Source organism: Hydractinia symbiolongicarpus, chromosome 2 (genome assembly GCF_029227915.1).
Source record: "Hydractinia symbiolongicarpus strain clone_291-10 chromosome 2, HSymV2.1, whole genome shotgun sequence".
NCBI classification, from domain to species: Eukaryota; Metazoa; Cnidaria; class Hydrozoa; order Anthoathecata; family Hydractiniidae; genus Hydractinia; species Hydractinia symbiolongicarpus.
The window spans coordinates 32,791,111-32,808,021 of record NC_079876.1 but is presented as its reverse complement, the minus strand read 5'-3'; the positions used below and the strand labels follow the sequence as shown (position 1 = coordinate 32,808,021).

Here is a 16,911-nt window from a genome sequence, read left to right as displayed (position 1 = left end):
CACTAACACAAAAATCTGCATTAAGACGCAACAAATACTGTGATTATCTTATTCTCCATCACAGAATTTTGAGAACTCTTCTTAACTTATGCAGCCAATAAATAAGTTTTTTTAAATAAGGTTTTTGAGAGATTTAATTTCAAAATTCTTATTAAAATGGCGCCTAATCAAACGCGATGTCTATTTTTAGACCTATTTTATCGCACAAATATAATATAGGTTTTGTGTTGTCATGTTGCACAAATTTAAAAAAAAGTCACTGCCCGATTCGATTGAACATTTAGAAGTGTTTGGCCAATATTTTCATAAAAACATCACTTCCTGAAACAATAAAAAATGTGAAAGCGTGCTAATTTAACTATACTGAATTTTCAGATGCGAAAAAAATTCGTGAATCAAAAGTTTCAAATAACAAGAAATTCGGGAATTGTGTATCCGGAAAGCTCTCTCAGAGAAAGGAATGCTAATCTGAAAAGGTTTTGTTAATTTTTCTTTTTTTTTAAAGACTTTATGAGAAGAGAAAAAAATTTTTAGTTATTCAAGATTTCTGCTACTTCCTTTTTTTTCCCAACAATCTAAATTGTATCATAAACACTCTTGGAAAAGAAAATCTTACTGATATAGAAGAGTTTGGAAAATTGATAAAAATGTGAAATTTAGATGAAAGAAATTCTCAAATGTGTCTTTGTGAGAAAGAAATTTAATTTTGATTAAAACGCAGAAATAGCAATGCAAAAAATATAAAATATTGTAAGGTGGAGATCATATTTAATAACCCATTTTTCGAAGTTAAAAAAATAATTAAGGCAACAACCAGGATGGATATTTTATTAATAAGTTATATTTGGAATGCTTTCTGACCTTGTTGTAAGATTCTTAGATGATTATTTAGATTTTTGTGATGAGCCAAAATGGTAAACACTAGTTTTGCCTTAATATTTTATTACCTTTAGAAAAGTATGAATGTTGAGTACTGAGTTTCAACGTGTGAAATTATTCTTGCAAAAGTAAATTTCAAAAAGTACTGTTAATGTTGAATTTTAAATCTAAAGTTAAAGTTAAAAAAAAGTAAAATCATTTTCCAAATAAAAGCAAAGAGGAACTTTTCTTTTTTTGCAAAATCTAATTGACTCGTTGAAACTCCTTGGTCACGAGTGGCAAGAAAATTTGATTAGAGTCAATTTGACAAACGGTTTAAAAAGCATTTTGGCGTGAATTAAATACAACGAATTGTTAAATAATTTAGTTTCAGCATTGTTTTAACACTTTTAGAAATCCACAGGGCTTAAACCTTTAATTTGACAGAATTCGAGATAAATTTCTTTTCTAAAGGTAATAGCAGCTGATTGTTATGTAATAAAAGCGTGTAAATGGAGATCTAGAATTATTTAGCTGGGCTGCGATATTATCAATTTCTACTAGACATCTTTTATCATTCAAGTTGAAACTAGCGAAACATTATATATCTTTTTTTATTATTGCACAGTGGTATCACCGTTATCATAAGCGAAAAAAAACGTAAGAAAGATATGAGAGCTGCTGCTAAATAAATGTAGATATCCAACATTTATATGTTAAATTATTCGTGTTGTCTCTATATTAATGATATATGTTAACAAAAATATTACAATTTTAAAAGTCAAAATGATACATATAAACGTTATCAACATTTAACAATGGATAAAATTTTCCCCTCATACGTGTAATTATGCATATATTTTTCAATGAAGCTATTTGTTTAACAGACAATCTATGCCCGAATTATCTCTCCATTCTGAAACATTCTCATAGTTCTGGATGTTAGCATTTAACTTAAACAGAAAGCCAGAACTGATATGACGAGCAACTCACACTGTTACGTAATGAACACAAGTATGAAATCTATTTGCATAAACCTCTGAGGGTACTTGCATTTTAGTCTTCCTACAAAACTGTTGAGAAAAGCAAAACATTTATGCTGCAATACACAGCTGCATGTAACGACGTATACTCCCTTTTACGAGAAAAAAGATGAAGGCATTAGTAAAACGTTCGGTATCACTAAGGTTAAAACGGAACAAAGTATAAACCACTACTTCTTAGAAATTAAGAAAAAGTAATTGTCCCTCCACAGCCAATCATTTCACTTACATACCAAACTTACAAGAAACCTAAATAGGAGGTGGCTATGGAGGGGTGGGACGGCTATAAAGGGCGGGACGACGATTAACACGGAATGACAATGGGCGGGGGGTAGATGGTGTTGGATTAGACGTTATCGGAGGAAAGAAAGTAGGCAAATGAGGTGGAGTTGGTGGGCGTGGTGGCGTAGGTGGGCGTGGTGGTGTAGGTGGGCCTGGAGGTGTTGATGGAGTGTGGAATGAGAAGCGGGGATAACGTCGTTTGGAAGAAATGGGTGTTGATTGATTTGTTGGCTGGATTGGTGGTGGAACGGGGGAATATGCTGGAGAGTTAGGGTGTTCACAAGGGAATGGTGGATTCTGCGGGGAGGAAGAACATGGACATAACGTAGACGAAGACAACGAAACACACGGCACAGACAAACAACGAGGCGCACATACAGTTACAGATGACGATGATAAAGAAAGGGGTATTGGTGGAAGTTTTGGAACAGGTAAACAACGATTAGGAATAAGGGAACGAGGTGATGGTGGATTGGAAAGTGGTGGAGACCGAGCCCTGGCTGCCCCCCTCTGTTGTAAGTTATTCTCTAGTGCCTAAAACAAAGGTTGGATAAATGTCCAAGTTTGCCTTATAACATGAGTAAAAACCCTAGCATTGAATGTAAAGAATGCATAAATATTCTGAATAATGTTCCACATAAAAAGCAAGTCAATTATCTCACTTTTGATTTTTCCTTGTAGAAAGTTTAATGTAAATTTTGCACTACAGAACAACGAACGCAAAGACTATTACGGAAAACCATACTTATTTATATATTTATTTCCATCATTTCATCCAATGTTATTTTATCATTTTACCCAAAATTAACGTTTTTGTATATAGCTAAATTAAAATTTGAACCACTTAAGTCTTACACAAGAAAATCCATGAATTTTAAGCAGAGTAAATTAAGCCGGCATCGATCAGTAAAACAAGCCGGCAAGAATTTCAACTTAAATTGTGAACAGAAAATAACCAACCAATCTTATTATTTTGGAACATATTGAATCTTAGCGTGTTGATAAACTTTGAGCAATAATCGGTAAAAGATTTATTCGGTCGAAAATATAGTCGGTTAAAATGGTTTGTTGGCAAAAAACATCGGTACAAAGTATTAATCCCGGAGCTAAAACTTGGTGACTTTCGCAGATGGTTTAAGACGAACGTCTTTCTTGTTTTTATTTACATTGCTTAGAAATATCAGTTATTTTGTTCTTCTTGATTATAATTCGTAAGCATAAGAAAAGATTAGATTAATGTTAAAACAGTAGCGCCAAAATGAGTTTCGAAAATGAACCAAATGTAATTGTTATCTTACTGGCTTCTTATTTGTACGCGTGTTTGCAATTTCAGTGAACTTATAGAATTCTTTTGTACTGGGCACTTATAACGATTAGTGAAGTATATTATGGACGGATGATGAATAAAACATTCTACATTATCGCGAACACAAGCAGCAAAACAAGTAAACATGACATTTTAGAAAGGCTATCACACTTATCTTGGTTAGTCATTGAACTTAAAGTTTCTTTAAGGTATCTCTAAAAGAACTGGTGCAGTTCTGTACAGAGCTTCAAATTATTATTTTATAAAAATTACCTCCACGCGAGCCTCCAAAGCAGAAACTCTCTCCTCTTGTGTGCGCATGTATAATCTTAGCCATTCTGGTGCGTTCTGAAAATAAGATAATTGGTATCAATATTACTAAGAAATACATTTATGACGCAAATGGTTAATTTATTGACTTTAAGTAAAATGATTTTTAATTAGTGGTAGCATATAGGGCACAATGTAATTTGGGATTAATTTTTGACGAGTAGCTTACGAAAGGAATTCTGCTAGGTTTAGGTTGTAAAAACTTTTAAAATGATTAACATTTTTCTCATCAGTAATACTTTTGCTATTTTATTAAGAATATTGGACTATTTTTAAAGATCACACACACTAAGCAGTACCAAAGTAACAAGACACGACATACGTTAAACATAAACTTCGTTAATACACATCGAAAGCATGCTTGATTACATTTTTATGTGCTTATCACGGTATAGTTCCGACAAAGTATTTTATTCTAAACAGACAATCTTTAGATTGTCTGTTTAGAAATACATTCGTTTTACATTCATTCCACTCACGTTCATTTGTTTGATTGGATCCGTTTGATCATAATTGCGTAAAAAATAAATATGGGAAAACATTTTCTTTGATATCGTGCTGTTTCTTAAATTCCACTCTCAAGGATTGCAAGTAGGTCTTAATTTGACACAAGTGTATCTTTTTAAAACAAACTCATAATCAACGTGGCTGTAGCAAAAGTTAACTGAACATTTTAATGCATCGTACCTTATTTATGTAATTCCGACTAAATGTAAAAATAAATTACTTACTTCAAGCCAATTTTGTAAGTTTGGAGGAGGATCAAGTCTAAATAAAAAGTATACGGAGTCATTATAAATTACGGACAATGGTGGAACAACGACTTAGGAGATATAGTGAAAGAATGAAAAGTTTCAAGAATTAGAGCGTGCCGATTATAAAAACATAAAAATAATACTGAGAAATCGTTTGCATAGAGCTAGTTACGGGTTTCTACTGCATTAGAGAAGTTGGTTAAATAATTGAATAGAATAATGCAATATCTTAAAAGAGTCAACATGTTTGAAACAATAGTAATTAGTTCTTTGAGTATTTCATTCTACAAGAGACCATGCTTTTTATACGAAAATCAGTTCACTCGCAAAGTTTAATTGGATATCTAACATCACACGACATTACTGTCATCTACTGTTTTTATCTGTTTTGCGTCGCATAAAAATATTATTATTTTTTGCTAAAAACATTTCAAATAGAACTTACGCGTTACATCAAAATAATAAAAGTCGTGTGCGCTCTAATAAAAGAAACTTTTCTTCTGAAGTGAGAATTACCATACTTGTAACTTTAATTTGTAGGATGAACAAAAGTTGACGTATTTCTTATTATCTCGCCTAAAATAAGGCAGTTCTAACGTGTGATTATTTTAAACGAAGTCATCACAGCCTCAAATTTCTTCATCAAAAGTCGTTTAATCGTTCTATGTACAAAAGTAATTCGAATTTGAATTCATACCATGAAGAAAGTTTTACATGTTTTTACGTGATTTCGTTTGTCCAACGATTTCCATCCTAACTATTACGAAACGTCTTTTTGCTAGCTTTATATTTATTCTATGCAGACATTTAGGAAAAAAAGTTTTTTTAGGAAAATGTAACCTTAACTTAAGGTACACACTTGCCTAGGGAATATTTTTTCCTTCACAAAAGAAAAAATCTCTATAATAATAGCCGTCGTCTGTCTGTCTCTGCGCAAGATGGTAGCTTAGCTGCGCAGTAGCGAGGCGCACACAATGCGGTATAAAAAAGATGGGTGAGTCCGTGGATTTTTGTACTCGCCACCGACTTACAACAATTCGGTGTGTGTTGTGATGTCTTAACTTTCGGATGATCTGTTTATTGTCATAAATATAAAAGAATTGTTTGTTTGTTTATTTAATCCTATTCCCCCCTCCCATGTTTACCTTTTTTTTCTCTGCTGCATAACTATGGTAATAATATTGTCTATTTATCGAAACAACAAATTTTATTATAATCATAATAATCGGCAAAATTTAACAACTTTATCTTGATTATTCTTAGTATGAGATAGCTTCATCAAGAGAACATCATTCATCCAATTTCACGATTTCTTAAACGTATATATCTTTTTATCCCCATATGGTAGCCAATTTTCTTTCACCTTAGGATTTCAGCAAAGTTTGTTTTAAATTTTAGTTACAATTTGACAGAATCTTATATCTGCATTGTTTATAAAAAAAAGAAATCAAGAGATCGGACAAAACAAAAAAAAACTGATTAGAAACTTCAAATCAACTGTCTTGTATACTTATACTTATGTATATATTATATTATATTATATTATATACATATATTATATATACTATATATTATGTATGTATACTTATGTATATCGATCTCGTGGCTAAAAATGGTATTTGGTATCAATATTTCAATCAGAATGTTGAACTTCTCTTTGAACTGAACTTAAACCAAACTCCTTGAGAAGCAAAATCAGACTTAACACTCGTGTTATATACGAAATTATTATTCATGTTCAATGTGGTCATTGCCAAAATGAGCAAAAGTTAATTTATTGCACACGTGTACATGTGTGCAATGAGTTCGTTTCGGGTAAATCGTTGTTACATGAACATTATAAGGACGAAATAAAATTGTGAAAAAGGCGCAAAAAAATTTACTTGTAGAATTGGAGGAAAGCGACGAGTTAATACATATATGTTTTTAGATTTTATAAATATATTATTCCCACAATGAATTACGGAACTGACAATTGATACTGGACAACATGCCCAACACACAGAAGTGAGCATCTATTCATAGTAAGTAGGGATCCTAATGCAAACTGAATTTGTGTAAATTATTTTTCATATTGTTTAGTTCGTGAGTTCTTTTATAGGAATTATAAATGAGGCAGCAGTATGCCTTCTTGAACTAATATTGCTTTTAATCACTTTGATTGTGCAATGCTTAAGTATTCTTTTAACTAAATAATGATTTACTTACGGGACTATGTATGGTCGATCTTCCTCCTCCACTGGCATGGGTGCTACTGGTTGAATTGGTGGTGGTTGCTCAAAGGCCCTTAATAAAATTATTGCACAATATTACAACTTATACAGTTTTCTGTTATAAAGAACTCAATATAGAAATTGTTTTCTTCGCCATGATTATTCTTTTTATTAAAAACATTCAAAATGCACAATAAAATACGAAGATTTTTTTAAATACTCTTACATTGTGAGGTACAAAATTAATACTAAAAACGGGAAAATCATTTCATTGTAGAAAGGTAAACCTACTCATTATGGATATTTTCATTTTCTTCCTCTTCGCGATTTTCCCCTCGGTTTAACCTCCTCCGCCTAACTCTGACCAACACTGCTGCACCATCATTTTCCCTGCAACAGACAACGATTATCTCTATAAGTATATAGCACAGTGTGATAACATATTAACAAGAAAAAGTAGCAAAAACTTACGCCACTCTCTTCACTGCTCTTCTCGGATTCTAAAGTAATTAAATAAGTAAACCATTAGTATTAAGTGGTCATTAGAACAAAAGAGGGTTTATATCAGGTTTCTTACCCTTCGGACAACTGAATGTAGAATAAATTTTTCTCCATTCCTCCACACTTCTCTTGGGGCTTGTTGCTGCTGCCGTTGTTGTTGTTGTTGTTGTTGTTGCTGCTGCATTTGTTGTTGCTGTTGTTGTTGTTGTTGTTGTTGTTGTTGTTGTTGCTCTTGAATTTCTTGTTGTTGTTGCTGCATTTGATGTTGTTGTTGTTGCTGAATATGTTGTTGTTGTTGCTGAATATGTTGTTGTTGTTTTTTGGGTTGTTGTTGTTGTTTTTGTTGTTGTTGTTGTTTTTGAGTTTTTTTCTTTTTCTGATTTTTTTGAGGGTTTTCTTTTCCATAATTAAATTTTTCTTTTTCTTTTTCTTTGTTTTTCTTGGTAGTGTTCTAAAAAGGCGATAAAACAAAATATAAAACAAAAAATAAATAAATAAATAAAAATCGTTTAACAATTATAATTGTTATTTTACTTAGTAATATTGCTGAGATTTTTCAATTATTGATGTTTTCTTTGTGTGTTGGTTCTTTCAAAAGCAAAAGGTTGTTATTCAATTTAAATCGAAACTAAGTTGGCAGAATTGCTCGATTTAAGATCTTTTACGTTAATAAGAAAAATTGGTCCCTGACTGAGAATACAGAACTAAGCTAAAATTCTTGCTTGCAATCAAGATGTTTTTTCCTTATAAAGAATGTTGAGGAGAAAATTTAGGAGAGTAGATCAACTTGTTCATCGGGTTTTTAACATTAAGTAATTACAAAGATTGACTCCAATGATTTTTTACAGTTGGTGAAGCTTTTGCAGAGTATTTTGCAGTTTAAGGACAATTAAATTGAAAAAATGTGGAATCTAGTGACGTCATCTGCTGAGTGGGTAACTAGAGGCTAACAGAAACTAAAAAGGACCAATTTCCTAAAGCTGGGTTAACCAAACTTTTTAAATAAAAGACAAATTGATAACGTTATGAAATTCCATCATCTACAATTGTTTTGAACCCTACACACGGGAGACACTTTCAAATATTACTTTTGCGAGTTTTTGCTGACTTTTAACAATTTAACCCTTCCTAACTGTTGATCAAAATCATATGAACAAGCGTTTTAAATTATACATGTTAACAGACAAGGAAAAACAAAATCTTTATAATGAATGCTTCTTTCTGCACTGGTGGCGTCAATACAACTATCAAAACCTAATGTTTTTCGTTGTCTCCTGCCTATCGATCAGTTTTAAATCAAACTACCACCAATAGATAATTCTTAACACCTGCCAATTTAAGTTTTCGTCAAAATTAATTCTTTTCTGCTTTTCTCTAAATTAAAAGTTACCAAAGAAGTAGCACAATGTTCTTGTTGTTTGGCAATGGTAAAGTTGCAAATATATATTCGTTATGTCTGTTTGCATAAAAATTTGTAGCTCCCATAAGAAGAAGTAACAGCTTCGTATTATAAATTTAAAAGAATTCAACTTTGTTGAGTTTGCATGTTTGTCACAAATATATTTTTCTATTTTTTCTTTCAAAAAGCAACAAATGTCTAAAATTTCTCTTTTAATAAAACATCTTTGCATTATGATATCAGTTGTTTTCATGAATAGATTTTAATTATTACTTTTATTTATGACTCATAAAATTGTAACCTACATACTCATCCAAAATCAATCCCAAATTATTCTGCTCCATGCAATTATGACTGCAAGTAAATTTTGTATCATTAAACATAGTTGTTTTGTTTACAGCGACATTTCTCTAAGGTAGTAATGTCTTAGATCACAGAGGCAATGTTATCTTTGAATGAAAGTTAATAAATTACACTCGGTCAGGATTAAGAACTTTTTATTGTCTCTGAAAATTTAATTCACGTAAGAATATATTTCTATGAAAAGTAATACAAACTTTCATTCGCAATAAAATATGACGCTTCTAAAGAGCTTGTGTTGATGTTGCTTTTTCGATGTTGGAGAAAAAATAATTTTTTGAGGAGAATATCAGTTAGAATAATTTTTAGCAGAAATGATGGATTAAAACTTATCTTTATGTACACCAAATATATTTTTTGAGAAAAAAACTAACATAAATTTAACCGTAGGTTTACGCTTATTTGTTGTTTCTTTGTGATTTCTTTTAGTTAAACAAAATATAACAATTTTTGGAGGAAAATGATAGGTTCTAAATATTTTAAGTAATTGAATAGTAACAAGGCCTACATTTACAAAAAAATAGCTCAAACCAAATAAATTCTGCCAATAGAATATGAATCGTTCACTACGTCAAAGGTTAACAAGGTTATTAAAAAGTTCCTTGATACCTTATTTGTGTGATTTGTTTTGATTGGTGATTTGTTTTAGTGGGACATTATGATACTTCTGTAAAGAAAAACGTTTTTCCAAAAACATGTCTTAGTTGTCAGGTAAACTCCTATACTTAACGTAAAGTTAAAGAATTTGGATTACCACATAATTCAGAGTTTTTGTGCTCCAGTTTGTTTTACTTTGTTTTAAAAAATATCGAATTAACCCAAAACAAAATAAATCTTTGGATATTGTACTATGAAAAGGATACATCAGCCAGGTTTTTATATGAAAAAAGAACAAGGCTTTGTAAAGATTTTGTAACAATATAAAATAATAACCAGGGTAGAAAATATTGTACAACATTTCAAATTTTATGTTGGCCTTGATCTACATAAATCTAACATTACTTATTTTGTTTGATACAAAAACCTTGCATAGTTCAACGCTGCTTGATATTATATAAAGGCTGTTCATTCAGATGTAGGTCTCAACATTTTTATGCTGAGATTTTTTAAATAAACTATTGAAAAAGAAAAGTAAATACAGTGTCATATCTAACTCTGATTCCACACATTTAACACATAACCTTTTTTCTTTTGGAAGTTATATTAAAGACAAATGGTTTTTGCATCAAACATTTCATTTGTGAAATTAAGCAAATTTTAGCTAGGATTTTTTTGGCGCCATTTTTCAGCAACTGCTTCTTTAAAAAAGTTAAACCTTGAACTTGCAATCTTCATCGCTGGGGTTTAGGAACCTTTAATTTCCTTAATGCTCACAATCTGGGATTTATATTTCATGCGTTATAATTTTTTCTTTCTTTCTTGGATATCAAGCAACTTTAATACCTGCCTCTTTCAAAATAAGAAAGCTGCTTTGTTGGATTAGAAGGAAATGATCAGAAGAAACTGGATAGTACCCTGCTATCAAAGCAGTCTTAGTATACAAACAGGAAGTATTTTGTTTATTGTTGTTTCCTTAAAATCTTTTAAAAACATAACTTTGTAATTTAAAAACGAAGCGACAGGAAACTCAACACGTTCAGAAGTAACTTATTTTTCAAAAAACGTAAGAAGAGGCTTTTATATAGTAAAACTTACCATTGTGATAAATTGCGATTAAGCGTATTCCTAGCAAAGTAAATGACGATAATAAGCAGACTGAGGAACAGGTTTCTTCGCACTCTGATGTTTTTATAGCGTAATACCGCGTCAAGAGAATTGCGTCACTGCGCGCGAAATGATGGACCTGGTTTTTACATGCAGACGCGTATAATAAACTTTGTTCAGCGTTAAAGTTTCTCATAAATAACTACCATGTAATGTATCTATTTTGTTCAAGAAAAAAGAACTAGATTACGCAATAAAAAATGCCAAGATGTAATAAAAGTAATTCCCAATTAGAAGCTCACAAACTATTATTGCGCATAATTTGTGGCTTCTATAGAAAAAAAAATTATCGCAACAAAAAGACGGGGTCGCAGTTTGATCCTTTTAAAACTTAACATCGCATTTTTGGTCACAGGTTCATTAATGTTCTTTAAGCTTCTTTTTTACTTCTCTTTGACATTTAATAGTATAAGAAGTAAGGCCAACCTGGAGCAAATTCAAACCGAATGGGCGGCGTTTTAACGGTGACGAATTTGGTGTCATATCAGCTGTGATGTCACACCGTTTTTAATTTTAATAAGAAATAAAAATATGCATATACTTACGGAAGAATATTAGGGCTATGGTAACTTTATTTTGTGCACAAATAAAATTAATTCGAAATTAAATGGGCACATAGCATTAATATGTGCACATGGGTCAGCATGGTTCATCCACATGATCTTGTGTTCTCTCATTCAAACATTCAAGATGGCCGATAAAACAGCGAGTAAGTTACTAGATCATTTAATTGTATTGTCGCTTGTGCTGTTATGAGTCTGTCGCACTGATTTTATTACAAATTTAGGATTCATGTACATAAAAACTTAATTTGAGTTTTAAAACAAGGAAATATCGGCCTGTTTATTTATTCGGCACAATATCAGCCTGAGGTGTGTTGTTTTTATTCCGCATTTGTTAGCACTTATCAAAAAAAGGTCAAAACATGTTATCTTACTTTTAGTTTGGGACAACTAAAAAGAATCCTTAGAGCCAATGCCTTAACACAGAAAAATGCAACTCATGTGGACGTTAGAGCTGTAATTGACATCATTGGTTCTTGCCTTTGTACTACATGCCCTTTCTGCATAATTTTTATGCATATTCTCTATATTTTGGGTAATGGATGTCATCTAGGTTATAGAGCCATGCACCAAAAGTTGTCAGTTGTGTACGGACAAAGGACAAGCACTTACGTCTCCACATGCTGTCTTTGTCTCTTATAAGGAATCGTTATTTATATGTCTATATATAATTAAATTGACTGACGCTCTGTTTTAGTGAATCTGTGCGAAAAATTCTAAAAAAGTAGACCCCGTCGGCGTAGAGAGGAGGAAACCCCTTCGTTTAAAAAGGTGATAGTACATTAGTGAAGTATGTGATTTTTAAACTTACATTTACAGACAAATCTGATGAAAGCACGATCATTGTTACCTGTGTCTTTTTCAGGGTCCGAACTATTTATCGCATATCAATGGATACGATAAGCTTAAACCGTACGGCTTTGCTATTCATTCGGTTTTTTTTTCTGTTTTTGCTAAGAAATTTAATTTAATGCGTTCCTAACATTTGTCGTAATATTCACAGCTACTCAAGAAGACTCCTTTGGAAGTAGCTTCATCAAATAACAACCTGAAAATAATAGCGCATTATTATTTAACTTGTACCAAGGCTATCAATGGTAAGAGGCTAAAGGAGCTGGAAACGAGATTGAAATAGTCGTTAATTCCTGGTTCTTCATGTTACGATCTTTTGATTTGATATTAGGTGCTCCAATGAGAATACGAGCAGATTGCAGAAGTAAAAAACGTTAACGTTGAGGCAATTCAAAAGTTCTTTCGATACAGTCATTACGATAAATTTGCTGCCAAAAAGAGATATTTGCACGAAAAGTCTACATCTAATCAGGTTGGTAATAATTTTTGAAACAGCGGACTTAATTCTTACAACTTTTTTAAAGTAATTTGATAATATATTATAGAGAATTGAAGCATAGTGGAGCAAGTTACGACAGCATAATTCTCAATTTTGGATGAATTTAATAAGGTTAGTTATTGCGATTTATTAAGAAACCATGCGATTTCCCGTACGGAAGCTGATGTTTATTATTTTTTTGGGACATGGCAGACTCCGGAGAGCTAGATATATCTGACGTTATCGCAAGGTGACAGATTTTTTGTGTACCCGATTATTTTTTGTGTAACCGGTTATTTTTTGTGTACCCGGTTAGAAAAAACGCAATAGAAAGCAAACACAGTAGCTTTTTATTAATAATTAAATGCTTTATTTTAGCGAATGCATTTGCTTTTGTTTTGTTGATTTGGCGCAAAAATATTTAGATTAAGTGCAACTTCTACACAATGCCCGTAGAATACGCCCTTACGCCCATCAAGAATGCCCCACTGGAAAACCAGATATAATATATCATTAGCCAGACGCGTATAGTGAGCTTTTGATCTACAGTTATTTGCAAATAAAGTTATCAGAACTAATTTACTAACGTGTCTTAAACCTTCTGTTCAGAAAGTAAAGACTACAAACTGGCAGTGAATGGAAACGACATTAATTGCTAAAAGAGAAGCTTCCAAAGCCGTAACTACAAATTACGTATGCTTTGTAGAGTTTGTTGAACTCACAAAAGGAATTATGAAAATAAGAAAATTTGCGGAACCGTTGGAACCTGAAGAAGCGCGATACATTTTCAATGAACTTGTGAAAGAAATTTCTAGCTTGTACCGACAGTAAAAAGTTTCTTTTAAAAAAGTTGTAAAATATACAAATCTGTCTATTAGCCAATAGTAGAAAATAATACATTAGTGTACTTTTAATGTTTTGTAACAAGAGTAGCTGTAAATAGGGAAAATCATTGCACACGAAAATTGGTATGAATAAAATGTAAGTTCCGACGAAACAGAAACAAAATAGAAAATAGTTATAAAAACCTATAACACAACGTCCCAAACAAACAAGAAAACAAAGAAGAAAAAATGTATATACCCCTAACTAAAAAAAATAAAATAAAAAACGTTAAATTACAAATAAAACATAGAAATGTTAATCTTGCATTGCCCAAAGGTCTTTGTTATAGAAGTGGTAAGTCATTTTCGTTTCAATTAAATGATAGGTAGTTATGCTACGGGATATGACCAGCGTTTTTACACATGTCTTAGCCATTGGTCGAGCTTCAACATCATTCATGGTAATAGACGATATAAAAATCTTTATACCATGCAAAATAAAATTTGAGCCAGTGACAAAACGAAGCAACGACTGAAGAACAGGGGCAGATTTAGCTATGGTGTGCTGGTTTAAATACACCAGCAAAAATTCTGCTCAAAATAGTAAGGTGTATCTCTGTGAGCCTTTTGCTCTCTGATTTTTACGCCCATTATTAAACTGAACTAGAATAACGGCCGCCAGCGTAAGTCGCGTATAAAACTGATATTCGGGGTCCCGCTCCCCGCCGTTTGGGTTTCGTGGTCCTGTTTTTGTGTCAATTTAGCCGAATGCGGCTGTTTCATCCTGCAAAATTTTTCATATCCTAATCGTTACCAGCATCAGTATTTGCACCAGTTCAACTGGTGTAAGCTGCGCAATCTTCTGGGCAAAAAATATCCTGGTGTATTTCTCTGGTGTAGCCAACTAGTGTAAAATGAAAATTATACGGCATGACGACAAACATACAAGATTAAATGTAAGAAAAGTACTTTAATATTCGGAGAGAGACTTTCGCAAATGTTCAACCAAATCAACATTTATCTCAGTCTTTTATTTTTTTGATGTTACTTCAAGTCTAACAAATGTCTCTTACTTTTTTCGTTTTTATATGTTTTCTTATGTATTATTATTTCTATGAAATTTTGTATATTAGTTCTTATTTTGCTTGTGACTAGTGTCAAAACGACGAGATTATCTACGTACAATGTTATCTTATATTATCGTGGCTACTATCATATTATCTGAATAATCAAACAGGATTATTTCGTATTATCCACGAGGAAATTCGGATTATGTCATTTTTATTATAATCTGCTTTTTCGGATCAGATTATATCATATTCTCTTAAACAAAATTTGTTGAAAATCTAGCATTTCATGCAGTGCCAGGACATATATTCAGGTGAGTGATCTGCAAACTTTCTCTTTTACGACCGCTGTGAAACAGGTCAGTGTTTTTTTACTTGATTTATGTCTTCGAAGATTTGGAGCGAGATGTAAAGTAAAGCACCATATTTTGACATGTGTTGGAGAAGTATCATATTTGAATGCAAGAGTTGGGAAGAAAAAGTTGGACTGAATCTCACAGACACAACTGAATGCTCCCTTGGTAAAATTTCCCACAGGGTCTATTTGTAGATGTTTAAGGTAACAAATTTTAGTTGTTTGCTTGTGTTTTTTTTAATATAAATTTTAAATACAGAAATTGTAACTAGATACCTAGCTACTCACATGATAAGTTCAAATACCAGTAAGTAAAATTTTCTGCAGATTGTTATAAACAGTGTGTTTTGTTTATATTTGAACATTTATATATCTTTTATCTTCGATAAATGAATCTAATCAATAGCTTAGACTTGTTATTATATATAGTTTCTTTGTTTTTTGTATTCTTCATTTTAACATTTTTTTTGCAGAAAATGTTGTAGCTAACTATATATCGTCTATAAATAATAGAAAAACATTTTTATTTAGATCTACTGGAAATTGTTTATACAATTCTGTTTCAATATTAATTGTTGGAAATGAGAGCCTTTGCTATGCTTCACATAATGTTGACAAAAAGATTATAGAGAACTTTCCTCGTAATGAAAGAGGACTTTTGCATTAATATTTCCCCATGATGTTGTTGATGAATTTACAGGAAAAAAACTTAGATAGGAAGTCATGTGTCATCAAGGAAGCCATTTATAATCGTAAAAATACAAGATTCTGCTCTTTAATGAATATGCTTGGTCTTGCAATAATTATTGGGAAAAATATTAAAACCGTATAACCTCATAATATAGATAACATCCATGGAAATTTTGATAATGGGTTGATTACCCCAAGAACAAGTATGGAATATACGAGCGAATGAATAACTATTATGTAGTCAAGAAAAACGCCATTTGGGTTTTTTGAGCCAAATCACTTTGTATATACCACCATGAAAAAAGACAAAACGTCAGCAACAATGATTTTAAATGGCAAAGGTTTAAGAGGTAAGAAGTAATTTATTGCTTGTGTTTTTAAAAGAGAAAGTTCTATCAGCTTAATCTCTTAGAAATAATTACTAATGCATTAGCTGCACATATTTTTATGTTGTACCCAAATATTTTCAAGATTTTACATATTCTTGCCGTAGTGCCAGTAACGACAAGTTCTTGTGAGAGATCTATATCAATGCTACGACGAGCAAAGACATATTTAAGAAGCTCAATGACCCAGGTATGTTTCTACAATATAACATTGTGTATTAAAGAGTATGTGACATTTTTACCCTTGTCGTGTATCTTAATTTATTGAGATATCTGTTTTAATTGTGTAACACCACATTAAGTGCATTTAACTATAATTTTGAAACTCTTGTTCAGGATCGACTTAATGGCTTGGTGTTGCTAAATATCCACAACAAGATGAAAATAAATTTAGATGACGTAACCGATATGCTGGCAATAAAATATCCAAAAAGACTTAAAATGTTAGATATTCAGAACGACGTATAAAAGTGTAACAGTCTTGATAGAAAAAGGAATAAATCTTGTATATTATTATCTGTTGTTTAAATGTCCCCGTATATAAATTCCCTAAAGGTAATAAGGCATGACACCAAATTTTTTTAAAAAACATTTAAATTACACAAGTTGTACAAAAAACATTCCAAAATATAATCTTCGTCAGCTAAAAAACTGAAAAAACCATTTACACCTACTTAGCAAAGATGAGTCTGAGAGATGATTTTAAGCTATTTTAGCCGTTTAATGGCGTTAAAAGGCGTTGGCTTCTGGACCCTTTGGGGGGCTCACAACGCCCCCCCCCAAACCCCCAGTTGCAAAATTACAGCCCTGGCGGACGGTGAAGCTTTTTTACACCAGTCAAAAAAAATCCTAGATCCGGCCCTGAAGAAGTGATGTTGATGCTTC

The 16,911-nt window shown here is 31.9% G+C and overlaps 2 protein-coding genes across 2 annotated transcripts; one reads left to right on the top strand and one right to left on the bottom strand.

Moving 5' to 3' along the window:
• Positions 1 to 1,587: 1,587 nt before the first annotated feature.
• Positions 1,588 to 11,294, bottom strand: LOC130630137 (putative mediator of RNA polymerase II transcription subunit 26). The gene is made up of 12 exons (XM_057443531.1): positions 11,238 to 11,294; positions 10,743 to 10,953; positions 10,491 to 10,619; positions 9,433 to 9,551; positions 8,993 to 9,097; positions 7,365 to 7,739; positions 7,259 to 7,287; positions 7,079 to 7,177; positions 6,783 to 6,860; positions 4,551 to 4,587; positions 3,763 to 3,837; positions 1,588 to 2,717 (listed from the first exon to the last, which is right to left on the bottom strand). Exons 1-12 carry the CDS (start codon positions 11,292 to 11,294, stop codon positions 2,166 to 2,168), a joined length of 1,866 nt encoding a protein of 621 aa, XP_057299514.1. The 3' UTR covers positions 1,588 to 2,165.
• Positions 11,295 to 15,966: 4,672 nt separating this feature from the next.
• On the top strand, positions 15,967 to 16,911 carry LOC130630713 (52 kDa repressor of the inhibitor of the protein kinase-like). Its single transcript, XM_057444300.1, has 2 exons — positions 15,967 to 16,216; positions 16,363 to 16,911. The coding sequence occupies exons 1-2, from the start codon at positions 16,088 to 16,090 to the stop codon at positions 16,492 to 16,494; spliced, it is 261 nt and encodes an 86-aa protein (XP_057300283.1). The 5' UTR covers positions 15,967 to 16,087; the 3' UTR covers positions 16,495 to 16,911.

What these genes read in the sequence shown, in the direction of transcription:
- LOC130630137 (XM_057443531.1), bottom strand. Translation starts at nt 11,294, where the DNA reads ATGACACCAAATTCGTCACCGTTAAAACGCCGCCCATTCGGTTTGAAT. An exon ending in TCGGTTTGAATTTGCTCCAG is followed by an intron (nt 10,954 to 11,237) that starts GTTGGCCTTACT and finishes ATTACATGGTAG; the next exon opens with TTATTTATGAGAAACTTTAA. An exon ending in CAAATAAGCGTAAACCTACG is followed by an intron (nt 9,098 to 9,432) that starts GTTAAATTTATG and finishes TTACTACCTTAG; the next exon opens with AGAAATGTCGCTGTAAACAA.
- LOC130630713 (XM_057444300.1), top strand. Translation starts at nt 16,088, where the DNA reads ATGTTGTACCCAAATATTTTCAAGATTTTACATATTCTTGCCGTAGTG. An exon ending in TAAGAAGCTCAATGACCCAG is followed by an intron (nt 16,217 to 16,362) that starts GTATGTTTCTAC and finishes ACTCTTGTTCAG; the next exon opens with GATCGACTTAATGGCTTGGT.